At 54.5% G+C, this 20,787-nt stretch overlaps 2 protein-coding genes across 7 annotated transcripts in view; one reads left to right on the top strand and one right to left on the bottom strand.

Moving 5' to 3' along the window:
• DUS3L (dihydrouridine synthase 3 like) overlaps positions 1–4,525 on the bottom strand; it is a 16,944-nt gene extending 12,419 nt beyond the window's left edge. The window contains exons 1-2 of one of the 3 annotated variants that reach the window (XM_053584129.1): positions 4,319–4,525; positions 3,213–3,320 (exon numbers count right to left, since the gene is read on the bottom strand). The gene's annotated coding sequence lies outside the window, so the exon portion shown is untranslated. The remainder of the gene's footprint in view (positions 1–3,212; positions 3,321–4,318) is intronic. The other 2 variants (XM_053584128.1, XM_053584126.1) reach the window with 2 other exon arrangements.
• NRTN (neurturin) lies at positions 3,797–20,787 on the top strand. Of its 4 annotated transcripts, none has more exons than XM_053584133.1 (3): positions 3,797–3,934; positions 16,692–16,945; positions 19,736–20,787. In XM_053584133.1, the coding sequence occupies exons 2-3, from the start codon at positions 16,777–16,779 to the stop codon at positions 20,158–20,160; spliced, it is 594 nt and encodes a 197-aa protein (XP_053440108.1). In that variant the 5' UTR covers positions 3,797–3,934; positions 16,692–16,776; the 3' UTR covers positions 20,161–20,787. The 4 variants fall into 4 exon arrangements, with proteins under 4 accessions (XP_053440108.1, XP_053440110.1, XP_053440109.1 ...); XM_053584135.1 differs by having other exon boundaries at positions 3,855–3,934; positions 16,770–16,945; XM_053584134.1 differs by lacking the exon at positions 3,797–3,934 and adding an exon at positions 6,795–6,986 and having other exon boundaries at positions 16,770–16,945.

Raw genomic sequence — 20,787 nt, 5'->3', positions numbered from 1 at the left:
CAGGAGTCACCTGGGGGACGTACCTAAGGAAGCAGAGAACAAGTGGAACTAATTTCCAGGCAAACACACCAGGGAGCACAGGCAGATAGGTGTTAAGGCCTGGGATTCAGCTGTCCCTGCACCATCCCAGCACTGCCTGGGCAGGGACCATGGGACTACAGGCTCAAATAAGTCTAAGACAGTGGTTCTCATTAGGAAGGTTGAAAACTACTGGTCTAAGAGAGCACATTCGCCCCTGGGCCTTTCTGAGCCTCTCAGCTTCCCACATCCATGCTCTGGGAAGACCACAGACCCTACCCATAGGCTGCACAAGAAGCAGCAGAAGTTCAAGGCTCTGCTACACCCACCCCACAGCAGACCAAGTCTGGGACAAAAAAAGTTTAAAAATATAGCATTGTAAATACTCACATGTCCTGCAAATAGAACCAGCCCCTGGTCCCCTGGTCTCTGGGGCAGCCAAGCCCAGACACTTTTTTGGGGAGGGTATAGAGTGCAGGTCTTAATGGAGGGACCTTCCTGGACCCTGCGGTTCCCAGCAGGAATGAGCCTGGCCTGGCCAGGGCTGGAGGGCAGGTGTGTTCTGTGTACATCTCAGTTCCTGGATATATCCTAGGCTGTGCCGTGGGTCAGCAAGTGTGACAGGGTGTCTGTCTCTACCCATCTGGGGGCAACTTAGCATGCAGGTCTGTGACAGAGTGCTGTTGCAGTTGACTCAGGAAGGTGTCAGAATAAAAGGAACCTGTGATTGATGTGATCATGTGGAGCTGACCTCAAGCAAGCCAGCAGGTCTGTGTTTCTGAGTGCAACAGGGTCTCCCCCAAGTGTGAGTTTGTGTCAGCATGTGTGTCCCTGAGTGTGATGGTTGGAGGTGGGGATTGTCCTTGTGTCCCCACCTCCTGCCTGGCGCCCCGCCCCCACCTTGGCCCCATCCCACAAACCCCCCTCCCCAGAGGAAGAACCAAGTCTCTCAAGTCGCTGTTGTCAGGGCAACCGTTTTACGAGCGTCCACATGGTGGGCACATGTGTGTGTCCTGTGCCCCATGTGTCTACACGCCCCACCCCTGAGGCCCCCAGCTGTGCGTGGGAGGGGGGCACAGGCTGTGTGGGGTGAGCAGGAGGCCGCTGAGGGGCGGCTGGTGACAGCTTAATGGCTGGTGGGGGTGCCTGGCAGGGCTGCGTGTGTGCAAAGTAGAATGTCTCCCAGACAGGCCCAGCGTGTGTGTGCGCGCACGCGCGCAAGTTCGAGTGCAGGTGCGACAATGTCTCGGTACTCCCTGTGAGTTGTGGCTTTGAGGCATGCAGGGGGCGCCTTGTGAGTGTTGCAGCTGTCCGTGCAGCACCGTGCATTGTGTGCACTCGGCAGGGATGGTGTGAGTGGCCCTGGGCTGGGAATGTATTGTCTGTGTGGAGTGTCCTGGAGACTGTGTGTGGGAGCATGTAAAGATCTGCGGAGTATGTGTGAGTGTGTGTGTTCACGCCTGTGCGGGTGTCCACCAGCAACCAAGAAGCCACTCTGCAGGCCAGCAGGCTGAGTGTGTGAATATGCGTGCCTGTGTGTTGGTTTCTTCAAGAGGGAACACACAACTCGCATGTTAGTGAGAGTGTAAGTCTCAGGTCTGTGTGCACAAGTGGGTTCAGAGATTTGAGGTGAGGAAGGACCCTCCCAGGGGAGAGTGTTTGTGTGTCCGTGTGATGCAAGTTGAGGGGTCAGTAGCACATCAGTGCGCGTGCACGTGCGAGTACAGGTAGGTGGTTGTGACCATGTATATGGCCCCATGCATGTAAGGGTGTCCGGGTTTGTGTGAGAATGAGGGTATAACAATGGGTGTGACTCTGCCTAGAACAAAGGTATGGGGATCTGTGCACAGGTGGCCCGCGATGCCATGCTCTTCTTCCCGCTCAGAGTGTGCTGTGTGCGTGGGAGCAGGTGCCTGGGGAGAGCATTTCTGATCACCAATAATGATAGTCACTGGGACGTCGCTCAACATGCGTCAGGCACGAATATTCATACTTACTCATCCAATCCTTACTACAACACCGTCAGGATCTTCTGTAATAATAATACCCCGTGTTACAAGTGGGAAAACTGAGGCACGGGGAGAGCATGTGGCGGTCCAAGACCACACAGAGCACAAATCCCTTTTCTTTTCCATTCTGGACCAGCGAATAGGCCACATGCTCACTTTCAGGTCCCCCAACGCCAGAATTTACAGGGCATGTACCTAGTCTCGCACTCTCAGCAACCCGTGTGCAGTAGGAAATCAGGCTGCCTAGTGCCACCTCCAGTCACTGCGTGGTGCCGCAAGTTGTATAGGCACCTTGCAGGGGACGTGTGTTGGTAGGAAGGTTCCTTCCTGGGATGGCCTAACCCCCATACGAAGCCTCAGGCTGTTGGGATCGGAGAATGCAGGGGGCCAAGGCCAGAGTGAGAGGGCAGCCCCAAGACTTCAGGAGGCGGGAATGAGAAACCTGAGCACCGGGGCCCAAGAAGGCAGGCAGAGCCGGAAGGAGTCTGCGCGCCGGAGTCTCGGGCCTGCTGCCGGGCAGGGGTTTCTTGGTAGCTTTGCTGGGGCCGGGGCGGGGCCTCGACGGGCCCAGCCCGGCCTACTCCGGCCGGCCCCACCCCGGTCTGCGCCTCCTGGAGGCGCCGTGGGAACGCGGAGCCGTCGGGGAGGGGTCTAGTGGGTTTGGGCTTGTGGGCCGGCAGTGATAATGCCCGGCGCGGCGGGTTTTGGTGCCCAGTAGGGGGCGCCAGCAAGAGGCAGCGAAGAGAAAGGGATCCCCTGCGGGGTCTGAGGCCAGGTCGGGGGGCTCTGCTACTTGATGGGGGCTGTGGACAGTGGGTATCTCGGCTGTCTTAGAGGAGACCTTTGGGTCTCAGTTCCCTGAAAGGGCTTTCTTGGGAGGGAGCTTCTTCAGCTTTTTTGAAAGAGGGCCTCGGGCAGGACGGGGTTGGGGCAGAATCCTCAGAAGGGTGGGCGGAGTTGTAAATGATGGCCACAGTCTTCGGATCGGCGCTGCGGCTCTTCGTCAGAGGGGGACCTGAGGGGACGACTTGGGGTTCCGGATTTATGGTAGAGGCTCCGTCGAGGGTCTCAGAATAGGGATGGGCCTTCCCTGGAGGGTTTACTTGGTGAGGGAACTTACTGAGGGCTTGTTTTCCGGGACCTAGGGCAGCACTGAGTGAGTTGGCAGTAAGGTTAGATCCTTACAAGAGTGGGCGTCGCTGAAGTCACAGGCACTTGCGTGGGGCAACCGTGGGGTACGGTTAGTAGACGTCTTGGGGCTGTTCCGAAGGGGAGCCGTCGGAGTTCCTAGAGCTGAGAAAGATTGCCGTCGGGGGGGGGGTCTGTGGCGCCCTCGCCCCTGCTACCTGTGTTCTTTCGGGTACCCCTCCGGCTGGGACGAGGAAGGGCGGGGGCGGGTGGGAGCGGCTCCTGGGACCTAGAAACCCGAGCCACAGCCCCCGGCCCCGCCCCCAGCCCCGCCCCCAGCCCCCGAGCCGGCCGAGCCGTCCGGGGCGGGAGCGGCGGAGGCGGGGGCAGAGCCAGCCGTGGAGCGGCTCGGAGCGCCCGGGCCTCTCACGCCGCCGCCCCGGAGTCCCACCCCGCGCGCCAAGACCGCCCTGCCGTCTGTGCACTCCTGCGCCCTGTGCCCTCCAAGCCGCCAGCCGTCCAGGGCACCCACTCCCAGCCCCAGCTCCCAACGGGGCCGGGATGGCCGCACCCCGCGGCTGAGCAAGCCCCAGGGGGGGTGCTCCATGGGCCGGCCCGCGCCGCGCCCCCCCCGCGGCCGCCCCCTCCGGCTCGGGCCCCTCCGGGCGCCGCGGGCCCAGGCGGCCCGGATGGCGGTCGCGGCGGCTGGGGCAGGGGCTGGGGCTGGCGCGGGCGGCAGGCGCGGACGCCACTGACGGGTAATCCAGTGCCCGGAGCGGGTAAGCAAGGGCAAATTGGAGAGATGGTGCGGGGGTAGGGGGACGCGACCCGCCCCATGGACAGAAGATTGGGGTGATGCTGGGGTCTCCCAGTAAACCAGTGGCTGCCCTCCTCGACCCGAGAACCCGAGGCCGCATGAGGGTGGGATCACTGGGGCGACAGGTCCGCGCATGGCACAAGGCGGGGGTACAGAGGACGATCTTAAGCGGCTTTCCAAGCCCAGCTCCAGCAAGGGTGCCCCAACCCGTCGGGGCGGGCGTGCCCTTGCCTCCTTAGACCACCGCGGGAGTCTGAGGAGGGGGCAGTGCCTTTAAAGCTAAGGCAGCCAGAATCTCCTTCCCCGCCTCGAGGAGGACGAGACCCAGATAGCACTTTTGCCTTACGGTCTATAAGGGGCCCTGGGAGGCGTCTGGATCCCGCAAACCCCAGGTAGGGGGCTGCCGTCGCTGTCCCGCTGCGTCCAGAAGTAAACATCTGTCAGTGGCGCGTTCCAGCCGCCTTCTCTGTGTCCGCCGCCGCTGCCGCCGCTGGGGACACGGTGTCCTCAGTGAGGGCCAGGCCCTCTCAACTCCTTTCATCCCTGCTCAGCCTCAAGAGGGCGTGAAACTCTTTCCTTTAAGGGCAAATCCTGGAGGTGGGGGGGGGGCGGTAGGAGGCGGTGCTTTCCGTTTCTGCTTTTTTAAAAGGGTGTCACCTGCTGGGATTAGCTCAAAATTGTGCCAGGGGATGGTTTGTGGGTTAAAAGTCATTAGGCCTGGCGGTGCCTGTGGCTCAGTGAGTAGGGCACCAGCCCCATATGCCGAGGGTGGTGGGTTCAAACCCAGCCCCGGCCAAACTGCAACAAAAAAATAGCCGGGCGTTGTGGCGGGCGCCTGTAGTCCCAGCTGCTCGGGAGGCTTAGGCAAGAGAATCGCTTGGGCCCAGGAGCTGGAGGTTGCTGTGAGCTGTGTGAGGCCACGGCACTCTACCCGAGGGCGGTACAGTGAGACTCTGTCTCTACAAAAAAAAAAAAAAAAAAGTCATTAGGCCTAGGGGTGCTGCAGAAAGAGGACAGATGAGAGGGGGGACTAGAGAGAGAGATGGCCTTTCCCCAGGGTAGGTGCCACTGCTGTCACTTCTCCAGAAAGTATCTTCAGGGCTGATTGTCCATCAAGATCTACAGAGCAGAGCCTGAGGAAAAGGGGATGCAGAAAGCCAGACCCCTGACTGTCCTTGCTCCTGCCTGTCTGCCCTGCCGGCTTCCTACCCAACATCCTTGTCTGTGTTCCATAACCCTCTTTGTTTCCTAGTGCTGGAGGCTAACGAAGCCCCAACAGGATGTCAGCCAGGGGCAGAATCCCTGCCTTGCCAGCTTCTCCCCACCCCCAGCTTCTTGCCCCAGGGCGCTTTGGACAGCCATCCACACACCCTTTTATCCTAAAACTCCTGTGGTTTGGTTTAGGGGGCTCTGAAGCCACTTCACCCATCAGCAAGCTGCCAAGAGCTTGTTGGAGGGGTGGCAGAAAAGAAAACAAAACATCTTCCTCTTCAACTGGGGATGGTGTCTGAAATTCCACCATCAGCACTTATTTTCAAGGAGCAAACAGAGGATATAGCTTTCAAGAGTTGAGCAGAAGGGATGGAAAAGTTTGCTATAGCTAGGCACAGGAACACAATCAAGAGATTGTTTCAAGGAGTGTTTGTCAACAACAACGGCATGGCTGACTACCATCAGGGCTATTGGGCCATGCTTTAAGGGAGATAGACTTAGACCCAGAGCTGGTGAAGCCCAGAGTAGGAAGTCAGGAAAGACTTCCTAGAGGAGGGACTTTGGAGCTGGGGCTCTGAAGGATGAGTTGGAGTTTTCTAAGCAGAAAACAAGGGGATTCCACGTGGTATGAAATGTGCCTGCAAAGATCTGGAGACAGGAAATAGCATGGTTAGTTTTGGAATAGTCAAGGTGCCCTAGTGAGTGTGGGAGAGAAAGAGAGAGACTGTTCTGGAAGATTGACAAAGGAAGGACAGATCCCTAGAGATAGGGGACAAATACACAAAGGAGAGAGGAACAAGCCCTAAATGGATGTGGAAACACTGGGCCAGGAAGGCTGCCTTTGCTGAGGGGCTGTGGGTCACACTTGCAGATGCATCATCCTGGTCCTCCAAGGTGGAGCAGGGGCTTTCAGGGCTCAAGCCCATGAGGGGAAATTAGTGAAGGGGGAAGGGTCTTCCCATTTTGCCCAGTGAGCACCTTCTGAGAGCCAGGCAGGCCCCAGTGGGGGACCCATTTTGCAGACAAGAAAACTGAGGGTGGGCCAGGCAGAGGAATTGTTCCTCTATGCCCTATATATTTGCTAAGTGTTAAGTCACAGTGTGCTGAGCTCTGAGCTAGGATGAAGTGGAGGGCAAGATGGGACTGGTGCTGCTACACTTGGAGGGAGGGGGAGGGGTAGGGCAATGGACAATAGGCTCCCAAATCAGCCTTGTCCCTGCAGAGGTGGTAATGGCCCTGAAGAAGCCTGAGTGGGGAGCACCCATAAATAGGATCTCTGTGGCAGGGGTGTTCAGGAAGGGTCTCAGGAAGACAATGACATTGGAACAGAGGGGTCTTCCCTCCAAATCCAAATGAAATCAGGCTTTGGCTGGGCCCTGGCAGGAATTAGACAGTGGGCCCAGCTTGCAGCATGTAGCCCCCACTTCCCAAGTGGGGAAACTGAGGCTTAGAGAGAGGGCACCCTTAGTGACTAAATAGCACAGTGTGTCAGGTGCCAAGGCAAAAGTTGAATTTGAAGAGATGCAAAAGAGGGCTCCTGGGAAACTGAGGGGTGTTTCCTAGTCTTCTGACTCATCTGGGGCCTGTGCCTCAATTTCTCTCTCTGTCAGGTGGCCATCATCTTGTGTTGTTCTACTGGCTGCTCCTGGAAGCCTGTGTCTTTCAAGCCACCTGCCCGGGCCCTTCATCAGCTGCTTAGCTGTGCCAGGTCTTATTAGGCTGATCCTGTCATCCCACGGTGGGGAGCCCCCTCCTGCCAGCTCCAGATGCCTGGAGGCCAGCCCCAGACCAGGCACTAGCTGGTATAGTCAAGAGGGAAACTTTATGGGCCAACTGCAGAATTCTGCAAAGCTGGTGGCCCACCGTGCACCCACACACAGTCCCCAGTCCTGCTTCCCAGCTGGTGGGTGCAGGAAGAAAGGGCTACAGGCACTGGTAGTGGATGGGTGAGGATGAGGGTGGGGCTGACCCTGAGGGCTCTGAGATCCATGGGGCACTCATTCCCTCCCACCTCATCTTCTCTGCACTGTCCCCTAGCTCCTGTTGCTCCAGCCACACTATCTCTTTGAACAGGCACAGCCCTGCCTTTGAACTTGTAGTTCCCTCCATCTAGAACACTCTTTGTAGATCTTCACTTGGTGACTTCTTTCTTAACCTCCAGGTCTAAGCTCAAATGCTACCTCCTATGAGAAGCCCTCCTTGACCCCCTAATCTAGAAGCAATCCCCAATGCCCATGGCTTCATCTTGTTTATTGTGGTGGTGTTTCACTACTAAATTGTAATTTAGTTTAAAATCTAAATTATTGTACTTACTTCGTATTAATTATCTGTCTCCCCCACTGAACCATGAGCTTGTTGAGGGCAGGGCACAGGTTGGCCTTGGTTACCACTAAGTTCCTGACCCCCAGCCCAGGCCCTGACACACAGTAGGTGCTCAATAATTGTCAAGTTAACGTGTTGGGGGTAGAACCTAGCCTGGCACTCTGGGCTTCCTGCCATCGGGGCCTTTCACTTGTTGGGTCTGCAGGGCTGTCTATCTTTGAAAAGATCTCTTACCTCCCTGCGCCTCAGTATGCCTATTCTCTCAGACAGCAGGCAGAACGCACTCTCTGGCTCCTCCTCTTCTTGGGACTACTTATAACGAAAGCCAGGAGACTCCCAGGTGGTGGTTGTACAGTCATGGAGAGAACAACTTTGGAATCAGACCCCGGTTCAAGCCCCAGCTCAGCTGCTTATTTGCGTGACCTTAAGTAAGACCCTTAACTTCTCTGATCCTCTGTTCTCCATGTGGAAAACAGGGCTGATAATAACATCTTAGGTCAGGGTTCAGCACCTGTAGCTCAGTGTAAGATGCCGGCCACGTACACCGAGGCAGGTGGGTTCAACCTGGGCGGGGGCCTGCTAAACAACAATGACAACTGCAACAACAAAAATAGCTGGGCATTGTAGCAGGCACCTGTAGTCCTGGCTACTTGGGAGGCTGAGGCAAAAGAATCACTTTAGCCCAAGAGTTAGAGGTTGCTGTAAGTTGTGACACCATGACACTCTACCCAGGGTGACACAGTGACACTGTCTCAAAAAAAAAAAATCTTAGGTCAGGTGTGGTAGCTCATGCCCATAATCTTAGCACTTTGGGAGACTGAAGCAGGAGGATCACTTGAAGCAGGAGGATCACTGATGAAGCAGAAGGGCCAGGAGTTAAAGACTAGTCTGGGCTATGTAGTGAGACTCCCATCTCTACAAAAAAATAAAAACATTAGCTGGACATGGTGACATGTGCCTGTAGTCCCAGCTACTCAATAGCCTGAGGCAGGTAGAGTGCTTGAGCCCAGAAGTGGGAGGCTATAGTGAGCTATGATTTCATGACTGCACTCCACCTTGGGAGACAAAGCAAGACTTTGTCTCTAATAAAAACAAAAAACCAACAGAAACAAAAAACTCTGTCTTTTAAAAAAAACAACAAACAAAAACATACCTTTTTCAGGGACTGTGGGAAAATAAATGTAAATACTAAGCACACATGACTTCACTAAGTAAATGCTGTAGCATACATTCCCAGGTGTTAATGTTATTATTGTTGTTTTTGTTGTTAGAGAGGCCATATAGATGTGGTTAGAAAAATGGAAACAAAGGGCGGCACCTGTGGCTCAGTGAGTAGGGCGCCAACCCCATATACCGAGGGTGGTGGGTTCAAACCCGGCCCTGGCCAAACTGCAACAAAAAACAGCCAGGCGCCTATGGTCCCAGCTACTGGGGAGGCTGAGGCAAGAGAATCCCCTAAGCCCAGGAGCTGGAGGTTGCTGTGAGCTGTGATGGCACAGCACTCTACCAAGGGCAATAAAGTGAGACTCTACAAAAGTCTCTACAAAAAAAAGAAAGAAAGAAGGAAAAATGGAAACAAGGGTGTTAGAGCTGGGATTTTGAGAGATGAGTAGGAGTTTGCCCAACCACCTATGTAGAAATCCTAGTTTGGCCACTTATCCTGTTTGACTCTAAGTCACTTTATTTCTCTGGACCTCAGTTTTCCTGTCTACCAAGTGAGGATAAAATAGTCCATATCTTGGCTCCATGCCCATAGCTCAGTGGTTAGGGCGCTAACCACATACACTGGGGCTGGCAGATTCAAACTTGGCCCGTGCCTGCTAAAAAACAATGACAAGAACAAAAAAAAAGCCGGTCATTGTGGCTATTAGGCGCCTGTAGTCCCAGGTACTTGGGAGACTGAGGCAAGAGGATACTTGAGCCCAAGAGTTTGAGGTTGCTGTGAGTTGTGACGCCATGGCACTCTACCGAGGGTGACATAGTGAGACTCTGTCTCAAAAAAATAGTCCATATCTTACTATGAGTTACTACAGTGTTTAACATGCTTAGAATGGCACCAATAGTGTTGTTCACTAGTGTTGGTATCCACTATTATTAGTTTTTACTACTATTATTATCACAAAGCAGCTAGCACCATCCTCCCCAGAAGCCACTCTCCCTTCAACTTCACTTTATTTTTTTTTATTTTTTTTTGAACATAGCCATTCTTATTCTTTTTTTTTTTTTTTTTTTTTTTTTTGCTTTTTATTATATTTATTTATTTGTGGTTTTTGGCCAGGGCTGGGTTTGAACGCACCACCTCCGGCATATGGGACCGGCGCCCTACCCCTTTGAGCCACAGGTGCCGCCCTCAACTTCACTTTAGTGAAGACAGATCAAGAGCCCCTCAAGACAAGCTCAGGAAGGACAGGCGTGGTGGCTCACACCTGTAATCCTAGCACAGAGAGGCCAAGGCAGGTGGATTGCCTGAGCTCACAGGTTCAAGACCAGCCCGAGCCAGAGCAAGACCCTGTCTCTAAAAATAGCCGGGCATTGTGGGGGGCACCTGTAGTTCCAGCTACTCGAGAGGCTGAGGCAAGAGGATTACTTGAGCCCAAGAGTTGGAATTTGCTGTGAGCTATGATGCTACAGCACTCTACCGAGGGTGACAAAATGAGACTCTGTCTCAAAAAAAAAAGAAAAAAGACAGGCTAAGGGGCTGGAACCTAGTGCTCAGAATAGCAAGGAGCTGGTGATGGTTCTAGCAGTTGGGCAGCACTCAGCTTCTGTTTGGGGAGGAAAAGAGGAGAGGCTGGGCCCCCTCCCCTGGAAGGGTCTGTTGGGGGTATCTGCATCTGCACCCCCCACACACACGAAGCCACTCAACAGGCTAGTCCCCAGCCCCTGCAGACGCAGCATTGGAACCAGCTGTGTTCTCCAGATGTTCTTGGTTTGCCCCCAGATGTGTGCCACCAGCTTGAGGCTGTCCCGGCCTCCCTGTCCCTCCATGGGGTGGGGTTAGGCCCTGGGGCTTTCTGAGGAAGGGGGCACATTTTTGTGAGATGTAGAATTTGTTTCTTGTTTTGCAGAATCATTGAGTTTGCCTTGAGAGAGACCCAGACCCCTGGCCAAGGCCCACCCCTCATGGGGCCTCAGTTTCCCCATCAGTGAAATCCCACCAGGGGCCATCTGGGAAAAGGAGGCTAGTGGCACTGCCCCTAGAAACAGGGCCTCAACAGGCCTGCAGGGTCTTGTTGAATGAAATGACCTCCTAATAAAAGAGGTGACCACTGGGCGGTGCCTGTGGCTCAAGGGAGTAGGGCGCCGGCCCCATATACTGGAGGTGGTGGGTTCAAACCCAGCCCTGGCCAAAACCAAACAAACAAACAAAAAAAAAGAGGTGAGCATTGTACATATGGAGAAAGTGAGGCTCAGAGAGTGGGAGAAGTTTACTCCATGTCACCTAACCAGGAAGAGGCAGACCAGGGATCTGTCTGTGTGCACAGCCACGTGCTGCAGCACTCACAGACATGCACCCTTCCTAGCTGCACTTGCTGGCTTCACAGCTGGAGCCTAAGAACTACCGTATCAGGCTTTTCCAAGTCCTTCCTGGCATCCACACGGTGCTGGGCAACACCCATCAGGCCATGATTGAAGATGGGGAAACTTGAGTCACAGGAGGGTCAGGAGTGAGGTGGAGAAGAAGGAGTCACATATGCATGGACTGTGGCACTCACAGGCAGAAGCATGGAGCCTGGGGGTCTGCAGCAAGCTCATGCCTCTCAAAAAAGAATTCATAGGCTGCCCTGTACTTTGAGCAGACTCAGCCCAGGATATCCTTCCAGAAACTCCCAGTCCAGCAAAAACAGATGCGGACACAGACAGCTTGCTGGCAGAGCTGGGCAAGATACAGGACCCACAGGAACCATGATGGGAAACAGGGAAGGCTTCCCTCCTGGTGAAGGGGCCATCAGAACTAGAGCTTTGCAGGATGAGTGGGTGTTTGCCAGAAGGGGAAAGGCCCCAATTCCAGGTTTCCCCAGACTAGAAGAGATGTCTGGAGGAAGGGAGGCCCCTCCCTTCCCCTTTCTCCTCTCTCAGGTGTCACTCATAGGAGTCCTACAGACAGGTGTCCCTGACCCCAGGAAGCTTGGTGGGAAGAGGGGTGTCCCAGGGCACTGCCTGCGTACAGGGTGTGAGCAGCATTTTCTGGCACCACCAAGGAAGCTTTTGGTTATTCATTGCCCCTCTCTGAGCCTCACTTTCCCTCCTTCAATGTCCTAGCACTGGGGATTCTGTGGCCTCCAGGTAGAAATTGCAGTATATTCTAGATCCTTCTGGCTGCAGTTCAGGCTGTTGCAGCCCCCAAGGAAGGGAAGATTCTTCTCACCTCAGGCAATGTGGATTCTCCAGGGTCAGGATGTTTCCTCCAAGACTGGGAAGGAACCACTCCCAGTCCTTCCTGGACAGTGTAGGTGGCACCTGAAATATGGACCAGGTAACAATAGTCAGTGTGGGGCAGTTCCCTCCTAAGTCACCCTGCCTACTCTGCCCTCACTTCTGCTGCCCTGGGCCCACTGCATCTGTGCCCCACTGGAATCATTTGTGCATCTCTGTATGTGTGAGCAGGTGGCCAGTATTCAAGAGTGTCAGGGACAAGCAGGCAGCAGGGAGGACAATGGATGTCCCATGCCTATAGGTGTGTATCTTGTGCACTTGGAGAGGGACAGGTGCTCACGGGAGGGCTCAGTGGCCACCCCTGTGTGTGGTTGTGTCCATTCTGTGTCAACATGAAAAAGACAATGCCTGAGTGTGGGGAGGTGAGACCAACCTACCGTGTTTGAGTGTGCACGTGATCGGATTTGAGTGTGAGTGTGAAAACACCAGTGTGTGAGTACAATGTTTGGACACAGTGTGAAAACACCCAAGTATGTGAGTGTGAATACTAATGTGTGAATGTGGAGGTGTTCAAGTGTGTAGATGTGATCACATTTGCAAGTGAATGAATGTGTAGTGTTTTGAATGAGTGCAAAAATGTCCAAGTGTAGGTGTGAATGTGAAAACTTCTCAGCACGAGTCTGATAGTATTCAAGCATGAGTGTGAGAACAAACTAGTGTGTGAATGTAGTGTTTGAGTGTATGGATGTGTAATATTTGATTGTGTGAGTGTGACTGTGTTCAACTATGTGAGCATGGAAATGTCTGCATGTGTATGTGATCATATTTGAGCATAAGTATGAAAATACATAAGTGGGCTGGGTGCCCGTAGCACAGTGGTTAGGGCATCAGCCACATACACTGAGGCTAGCAAGTTCGAATCCAGCCAGGCCAGCTAAACAATGACAACTGCAACAAAAAAATAGCCAGGCATTGTGGCGGGTGCCTATAGTCCCAGCTATTTAGAAGGCTGAGGCAAGAGAATCACTTTAGGCCACGAGTTTGAGGTTGCTGTGAGCTGTGACCACACGGCACTCTACCGAGGGCAGCATAATGAGATTCTATCTCAAAAAAAAAAAAAAAAGAAAAAAGAAAATACCTAACTATTCAAGTTTTGTTTTTTGTTTTTTTTTTTTTAGAGACAGAGTCTCACTTTGTTGCCCTTCGTAGAGTGCTGTGGCATCACAGCTCACATCAACCTCCAGCTCTTGGGCTTAGGCAATTCTCTTGCCTCAGCCTGCCAAGTAGCTGGGACTACAGGTGCCCGCCACAATGCCTGGCTATTTTTTTGTTGCAGTTTGGCCGGGACCAGGTTTGAACCTGCCACCCTCAGTATATGGGGCCGGCGCCCTACTGAGCCACAGGTGCCACCCCAATCATGTTGATCTTTGAGTGTGACAGTGCTTCAATGTGTGTTGAAGATGTCCAAACAGTTGAGTTGTGTGTTAAGTGTGAAAACACCCTAGGATGCCTGTGTAACCGTGTTTGAGCATGAGAGCATGTGGACAGTGCATGTGACAGTGAGCATGTGAATGTAATATGTATGAGTGTGTGTACAAGAGTGGAAGAACCTGAGTGTGTGTGAGAACAGAAGACAGCTGGGGGAGATTGTGAGCCTCGTGAGTGCTATGTGTGAACCACCTGGGCTGGAAGCCTCCAGCACACAAGCACACACATCATGTACACATGCATTAGCCCCTCCTGGTCTAGTCCGTGCCAGGGACAAACCAGTTAGGTGACCCCCATACAGAAAGGCCCATTGTCAGCAGCTGGTTTATCAGCAGTGCCTGCTGGGCCCTGTTCACTGATGGCCCCCTGCCTTCCTGCCTGTCACCAGAGATCTGGGTGGGGAATCTGCAGTCCCAAGGCCAGTAAGGACTTCCGTGGCCGGGCCAGTCTGGAACTGACTCATTCACCGCCCTGTGTTGAGCCCTTCGTAGATATAGAACACCAGAGCCCAAGGCTTTTTCCAGCCCAATAGGGAAACTAAGGCACACTACTCCAAGATTGGTGTGAGGTCAGGCAGAATGCTGTGGGTCCAGAGTGGTCTTGGGCTCCTGGTTGCGGTGTTAGGGGCGGGGGGGCGGTTTCCTTGCCTGCTTCCCTTTCATGGTTGTGAGCTCACAGTTATTCAAATCCTAGCTCTGTGACCTTGAACATGTCACTTCACAGCTCTGGGCCTCCGTTTCTCACTTGTAAAATGGGGATAAGGGTATTACCTGCTTTTTAGGACTCTTGGAAGGTTGAAATGACATAACAGGTATTAAGTTTGTAGAATGAGATTGGGCATAAAGTGGGTTCTCGTTAAAGGTAAAAGGGGTGGGTTTTGGCACCTGACAGCTGCTGGGGCTGCCTTCTACTTGCTTCACCTTGTTAAGAAGGAAATACTCGCCCCAAGGCCCACCAGGTCTTCTACAACCTGCTCCATCCCCTCCCACCATCCCTTCCTCACTCTGTCCTCCTCCTCACTCTGCTCCAGCCACACAGGCCTCCTCACTATGCCCCCAACGTGCCAGGCATGGTCCTGCCCCAGGGTCTTTGCACAGGCTGGGCTGCTGCCTGGGACATCTGCCCCTAGATTTTCCTAACAGCTGACTTCTTACTCTTGAGTCTTAAGCACATGTGTCACTTCCTCAAGGAGGGCCCCCTAACCAACCCCTATGGATCTAATCCTCTTGACTATCCCTCATAATACTTGCCTGAAATCATTTTAATCTTTTTTATGAGATTATCTGTCTTCCCTACCAGATGGACTCAGTCTGGCTTGGTCCCTACAGTGTCCTCAGGGCCTGGCAAATCATACGGGAGCCCAATAAATGTTTGATGAGTGAATGAGTGGATGAATGGATTTATTGGGAGGATGAAAAAGACATGATAGTTGGGCAACGCCTGTCGCTCAAAGGAGTAGGGTGCCAGCCCCATATACCAGAGATGGTGGGTTCAAACCCAGCCCCAGCCAACAACTGCAAAAAAAAAAAAAAAAAAGAAGAAGAAGAAAAAGAAATGATAGTTGAAATCTCTGGGCTTAGTATACAGCCAGTGCTTAATAAATGAAGGTAGGTTTCCTGAATGGGGCTGGTGCCATATTAAAGCAACAAATGTGAAACCCTGGACCCTTCAACTTGGAATCTGAGCCACTTGATGCCTAGCTTCTTTGTATTCATTAGTTCATTCATTCATTCAGCAAATGTCTATTGAGCACTGAAGTGCCAGTGGGGAACCAGATGGGCAGGCCTTGAAGGACAGTCAACCTCCCCTTCAGGTTGACTCTCTTAAGACCCCCAGGCTGGTCTGGGATTTGCTTACATGGCCTTCTGTCAGGAATCTCATTCCCAACCAACACCACCAACATTACCAAACCGGGTGGTATCAATATCACCAATAATGGCGAGTCTTTGGGGTGACTCTACAGCATTTGCCTCCAAGCATAGCCCAGTCTGTATGGGGTGTGTCAAAAAACCTGGGTTCAAATCTCACATTTTTTTCTAGCTGCATGCCCTCAGACAAGCCCCAACCCATTTTGTGCCCTCCAAGCATAGCCCAGTCTGTATGGGGCCATGTCAAAAAACCTGGGTTCAAATCTCACATTTTTTTCTAGCTGCATGCCCTCAGACAAGCCCCAACCCATTTTGTGCCTTAGTTTCACCCCAGTTGTATAATGGAGATACTGGTGCCTCTCTCAGGGGTTCAAGCACCAGCCTGGTACACAGCCGGCACTTTAATAAACGTCTCCTTTTACTGCCTAGTGGGTGTAGCTCCTGGTGCTTGAGAATCCAGTGGGTGGGAGGTGTGAGGGGAAGAGGAGGTTCGGAGTCCTGTACTTGGCTGCATAAAGTCTCAGCCCATGCAAAGCAGTGGAGATGAAACTTAATTAGCATGGGATGAATCTCCCCACAGTGCAGGGAGATTCAGGCTCAGAGCTGCCCCAGTGTTGATTAGCCTCCAACCCAGCTTCCAGAGCTCCGTGTAAATGTTTATGCCGGGCTGGCTGCCAGGCTCAGTGTGCCGGACACCAGGCTGCCAGGACGGGGGAATGTAAATGTTGGCTGGGGGCTGCCAGGAGGCGGGAAGCAGCTCCTACATGGGGACAGGGAGTATACGTGGGTTACTAAAACACCTGCTTTGTGCAGTGAGCATGGTACCACCAGGCAGTCACAACACAGTAAACAGTGTCTTAATGGGGGAAGCTGAGGACCTGAAGTTAGAAGAGATAGGAGAGGTGGTCAGGGAAGGCTTCCTGGAGGAGGCAGCATCCAAGCTGAAGCTGAAAGGAGAATGGGAATGAGGAGGAAGGGAGAGGAGAGCCCTGGCTGGAAGGACCTACCTGTACAAAGGCCTAGAGGTGAGACTCAATGTCAGGGGCAGCTTTGGTCCATTGCCACCCTCCTCTGGATCACTTGGAGGGGAAAAGGAGGCTTAGAGAGGGGAAAAGAGTCACTGAAGGCCATCAATATGTAGAGAACAAAGTCTCAGTCCCAGATTCCTGCCTCCCAAACTATCCCGAGCACTGTCCTTCCTTCTGGCCCTTCTTCCACAGTGCCACCTGTCTCGAATGCCCTCACTGCCTTTCTCTGCAAGTTCAGGCCAGCCTCAGGGCCTTTGCACTGGCTGTTTCCCCTGCCCAAGATGCCATTCTGTGCCTGGCCAACTCTCACCTGACACCCAACCTCTTCTTGGCAAGTTTTTCACAATCTTATTCAATGGCTCCTATCTTATTATTGATCATTAAGCAGGAATTGTTCAAAATCAAGGGCCCACTTTATCCACAGTGACTGGCCCAGTGCCCTGTGCCCATTTGTTGCTGGAAGGACAGACTGGGCGAGCGGCTGAACATCCCATGCCCCCAGGACGAGGATGCAGCGCTGGAAGGCGGCAGCCTTGGCCTCAGTGCTGTGCAGCTCCATGCTGTCCATCTGGATGTGTCAAGAGGGCCTGCTCTTCAGCCACCGCTTCAGACCCTCACTAGTCCCCCTTCACCGCCTGCCTCGCACCCTGGACACCCGGATCAACCGCCTGGCCCAGTGTAAGCACCTCCCGTGGGTTAGGTCAGGCACCTGGACGTAGGGGTGGCCATAGTGATGGGGTTTCAGGTAGTGGCGCCCGAGTGGAAGGGTCAGTGAAGTTTGGACAGTTTGTTTATTTACATGGGGTGGAAGAACGGTGCAAATCCCTGCAGGCTTGGCCAGGAATTGGGGTCCTTCAGCTTAGCTGTCACAAGGAATTAGGCTCTGGCCCCTGAGGGGCTGTGGGGGCCAGATGGAGATTAGATTCGGGCATTTGGCCTGGATGGCCCCCAAGCACAGCGAGGGGTGGAGGGATAGCTGGATCCAGGCCCCAGTGACCAGCCCTGAGCAGGAGGAGAGACCTAGAAAGATCTAGAAACGAGAAGGTTGACCCAGAGACAAAGAGATGGAGAGAAAAGAGACGAGGCTGGGGACATACAGACGCCAGCACAGGCCCTGAGGTAGGGAAGAGGAGCCGCCCATTCCCAAGGCGTGGCCCCTTCCGGACTCCCCACCCACCCCTGCAGCGTGCCCCACTGCAGGTCAGGTGGGGTGAAGGAGGTGTTAGGCACGGAGCTGATGTGCACGTGCCTACGTCCACGCGCGTCCCCGCAAGTACCCCGGGGCTGTAGACGCAGTCGGGGCTGTAGACGCAGGCCGGCCACGTGCACGGCACCCGTGGGTGTGGGCCGGGAGCTCGCTGGTGAGCGAGTCTGCGCCTGCACCGCCAGCGCGCAGAGTCCTCCATTCTTATATGCACAATGGGCAAAAACGGCCTCCAGCGCGCGAGCTCCACCACTGCTGTCCTCCAATTGTCACAGAACATACAGCGCTGGGTCCCAGAAACCCAGGCTGGGCCCTCAAAAGCCAGCGCTGCAGGACCTGGGGGCAAGGCAGGAATGTAGGAATTTCTGCGCTGGGACGGTTGCAGACAATGGGCGGGTGCCTGCCTGTCCTGCATCCTGTCCCTGGGCCCAGCTGTACTGTAATTAGGGAGCAGGTACCGAGTCCTGGGAGTCCCCATGTTGTAGGCCCAGAAACTAATGCCATGTTGGTAGATTTTCAGGCTTGGGACACTATGTTCCAGACCCTGTGCAAGTAGGCAGGAAAAGACATTCTGAAAGATTGTCCCTTGTTTACTTGAAATTCAGATTTAACTGGGTGTCTGTTATTTTATCTGGCAACCCTACAAAAGCTACCTAGAATACTAAATTCCACTTTTCGGGTGGTGGAAGGTAGGTGCACACCCAGAAGTGAGCAGGTCATGCACCTAACCCTAAGCACACTCTTGGCCACCCCAGTCGTGCCAGGGAAATTACTAAAGAACATGGAACAGGCTACCCAGTCGTCCCCACCCCAACTTCACACCATTCAGCCTCAGCCAAAGCAGAGATGATGCAGGCTTCACTGAACAGGAAAACTGAGGCACTGAGCAGGGCCATTGCCTGCCAGAGGTTGCACAGGGTGAAATAGGCAAAGCCAGGCAGAGCATAAGGTTTGTCTGATTTCCCACCTCTTGTGGGAACAGACACCTTCCAGGGCAAACAGTCCTCCTTGGAATGCCTAGAAGGCTCATTCTTCTGACAACCAGGTGCAACTGCCTTGGGGGCATGCAGGGTCTAAACTTTGGAATTCCTCTCCCAACTACAATTGTGACTGCCACCTGCTCTAGGGCTGCGATCCTTAGCCTGCCAGCAATTCCCCAGTCAGCACTGTCTGCCATTCCAACCTCTCCACTTCTCTGTTGGGGCTGTGCAGTGCAGGGGCAGGGGAAGCCATTTGGGTAATGAATTGAGGGTGCAGGGCCCTGGGAATCTGTGACTTGGGGCACCTCGTAGCGACTGTGTGAGAAGAGGGCTGGACAGGGGCCAAACTTGGGAGAATGAGGGAGGTGGGAAGAACGTCCTATGGGGGGGGGATCTCTCTCCCTCCCTCCCTCCTGCTAGTGGTGGGACCTAGGGCAAGTGTCTGTCCTCTTGGATGCTGAGTTTTCTTACCTGTGACATGGGGGTGGCCCTGACAGTAGGTGGGGTCCCCATGAAGACCTTGAATGCAGTAGACCTCAGTACTTTCTGCCTCTCTGCTGAGAAGCCTAAGCACCTAATTTGGTCTCTTGGATAAGGAAACTGAGGCCCACTGCAAGATGAGGTGGCAGGGTTTACGGAATTTGAACAGCTCAAGGGCTCAGAGAAGATGTAGACGCTTTGGGTGGGGGCCCCAGAGAAAGTTAGAGACCAATGACAACCTAACTAAAGGGTAACTGATGGGAGCATGGGAAGCAGCCCCCAATACTGCCCAGAGAGGGTGTACCCGTGTGCCCCGCGGCAGCAGGAAACCACTGGGTCACCGCCACCCTATGGTATGCCCCTCCCTTTCTTTTCAGCACTGGGTGGGGACAGCTCAGTGAAAGTGAGACCCCCACCCTCAAAGCAGCCCTGCACAGGTATGGACCTAGACAGAACTGGGACTGAAGAAAGAATGGGCAGCAATGGAGGGGTGGGGCCCAGTAGGAGTGAGTTAGAGACCCCGGTAAGCTCATTTCAAAGTGGAGCAGGCTGGAAAGTGGCCCTGGACTTGCAGAAAGGGTGAGCCATGTTCTGGGCAGCCCAATATACGACCAGGGTTCAGCAAGAGGGGTGGGTTGTCCTGGGGACTAGGTTGGAGGCCCCAAAGCAGCCCTGATTTGGAAGTGAGATGAAAAGCTGTCCGGTCCGGCGTCCCAGCGAGGGTTTCTTGGCAAGGGTACAGACAAGTTTGGGGACTTCCTCCCACAGCCTCTCATCCACTTGCTTCTCTCCCTAACTTCGTAGACCGTGCACTGCTGCAGGGCGCCCCGGACGCGGTAGAACTTCGCGAGCTGACGCCCTGGGCGGACCGGCCTTCAGGACCCCGCCGTCGGGCGGGGCCTCGGCGGCGGCGCGCGCGTCCGCGGTCCGGGATGCGACCATGCGGGTTGCGTGAGCTGGAGGTACGCGTGAGCGAGCTGGGCCTGGGCTACGCGTCGGACGAGACCGTGCTGTTCCGCTACTGCGCAGGCGCGTGTGAGGCGGCCGCGCGCGTCTACGACCTGGGACTGCTGCGCCTGCGCCAGCGCAGGCGCTTGCGGCGGGAGCGGGTGCGCGCGCAGCCCTGCTGCCGCCCGACGGCCTACGAGGACGAGGTGTCCTTTCTGGACGAGCGCAGCCGCTACCACACAGTGCACGAGCTGTCGGCGCGCGAGTGCGCATGCGTGTGACCCTACCTCACGGAGCCCGACGAGACGGAGGCCACAACCCCTGTCCCGACGGCGCCCCGACAGCACTCTTGGTCCCACCCGGCCAGCCCCGCTGGTCGCTGTCCATGCGCGGTGGATGCCGTCGAGGCCACTGGACTCTCGCGATAACTTTTGAGATAAAAGTGTGGGGAAATTGAGCCCGGCTTGTGATTAACGTTCTTGAGCTAGTGAGCGTGTGTGGGGAGAGGGCGCCAGCTCTGTTAGGGAAAGGGGGACCCATTTTCCCTGGCGTGTCCACATCTGCACCTCTCTGCTATGTGTGCTTCTGAGAAGGAAGAAGGGAGAGCCCGTCTGCAGAGGAGACTGAAGTCTAGGTGGATCCAGGCCTCCTTTACCCAAAGGGTCTCCTCTGTCCCGGTCCGCCCCCACCAGGGTGAACTGGAATCCACTATATCCTTTCACCAGCTAAAAATACCCTCTGGCTGCCTACCTCCCAGGCAGAGAGAGACCTGGGGCGGGCGCCAGCCCCGTCCAGCCCAAAGCCAGCGCCTCCTAGGGGAAAGCTGGATCCCCAGGGACGTAGGTCCTGGGCCAATAAAAGCCTGGTCCGGCCTCGACCAGGGTGGGGATTTATAACCAGCCCCCGTG

Source organism: Nycticebus coucang, chromosome 3, assembly GCF_027406575.1.
Source record: "Nycticebus coucang isolate mNycCou1 chromosome 3, mNycCou1.pri, whole genome shotgun sequence".
Taxonomy (NCBI): Eukaryota; Metazoa; Chordata; class Mammalia; order Primates; family Lorisidae; genus Nycticebus; species Nycticebus coucang.
Note: the sequence above shows the minus strand (reverse complement) of the source record. Positions and strands in the feature narration are given on the sequence as shown.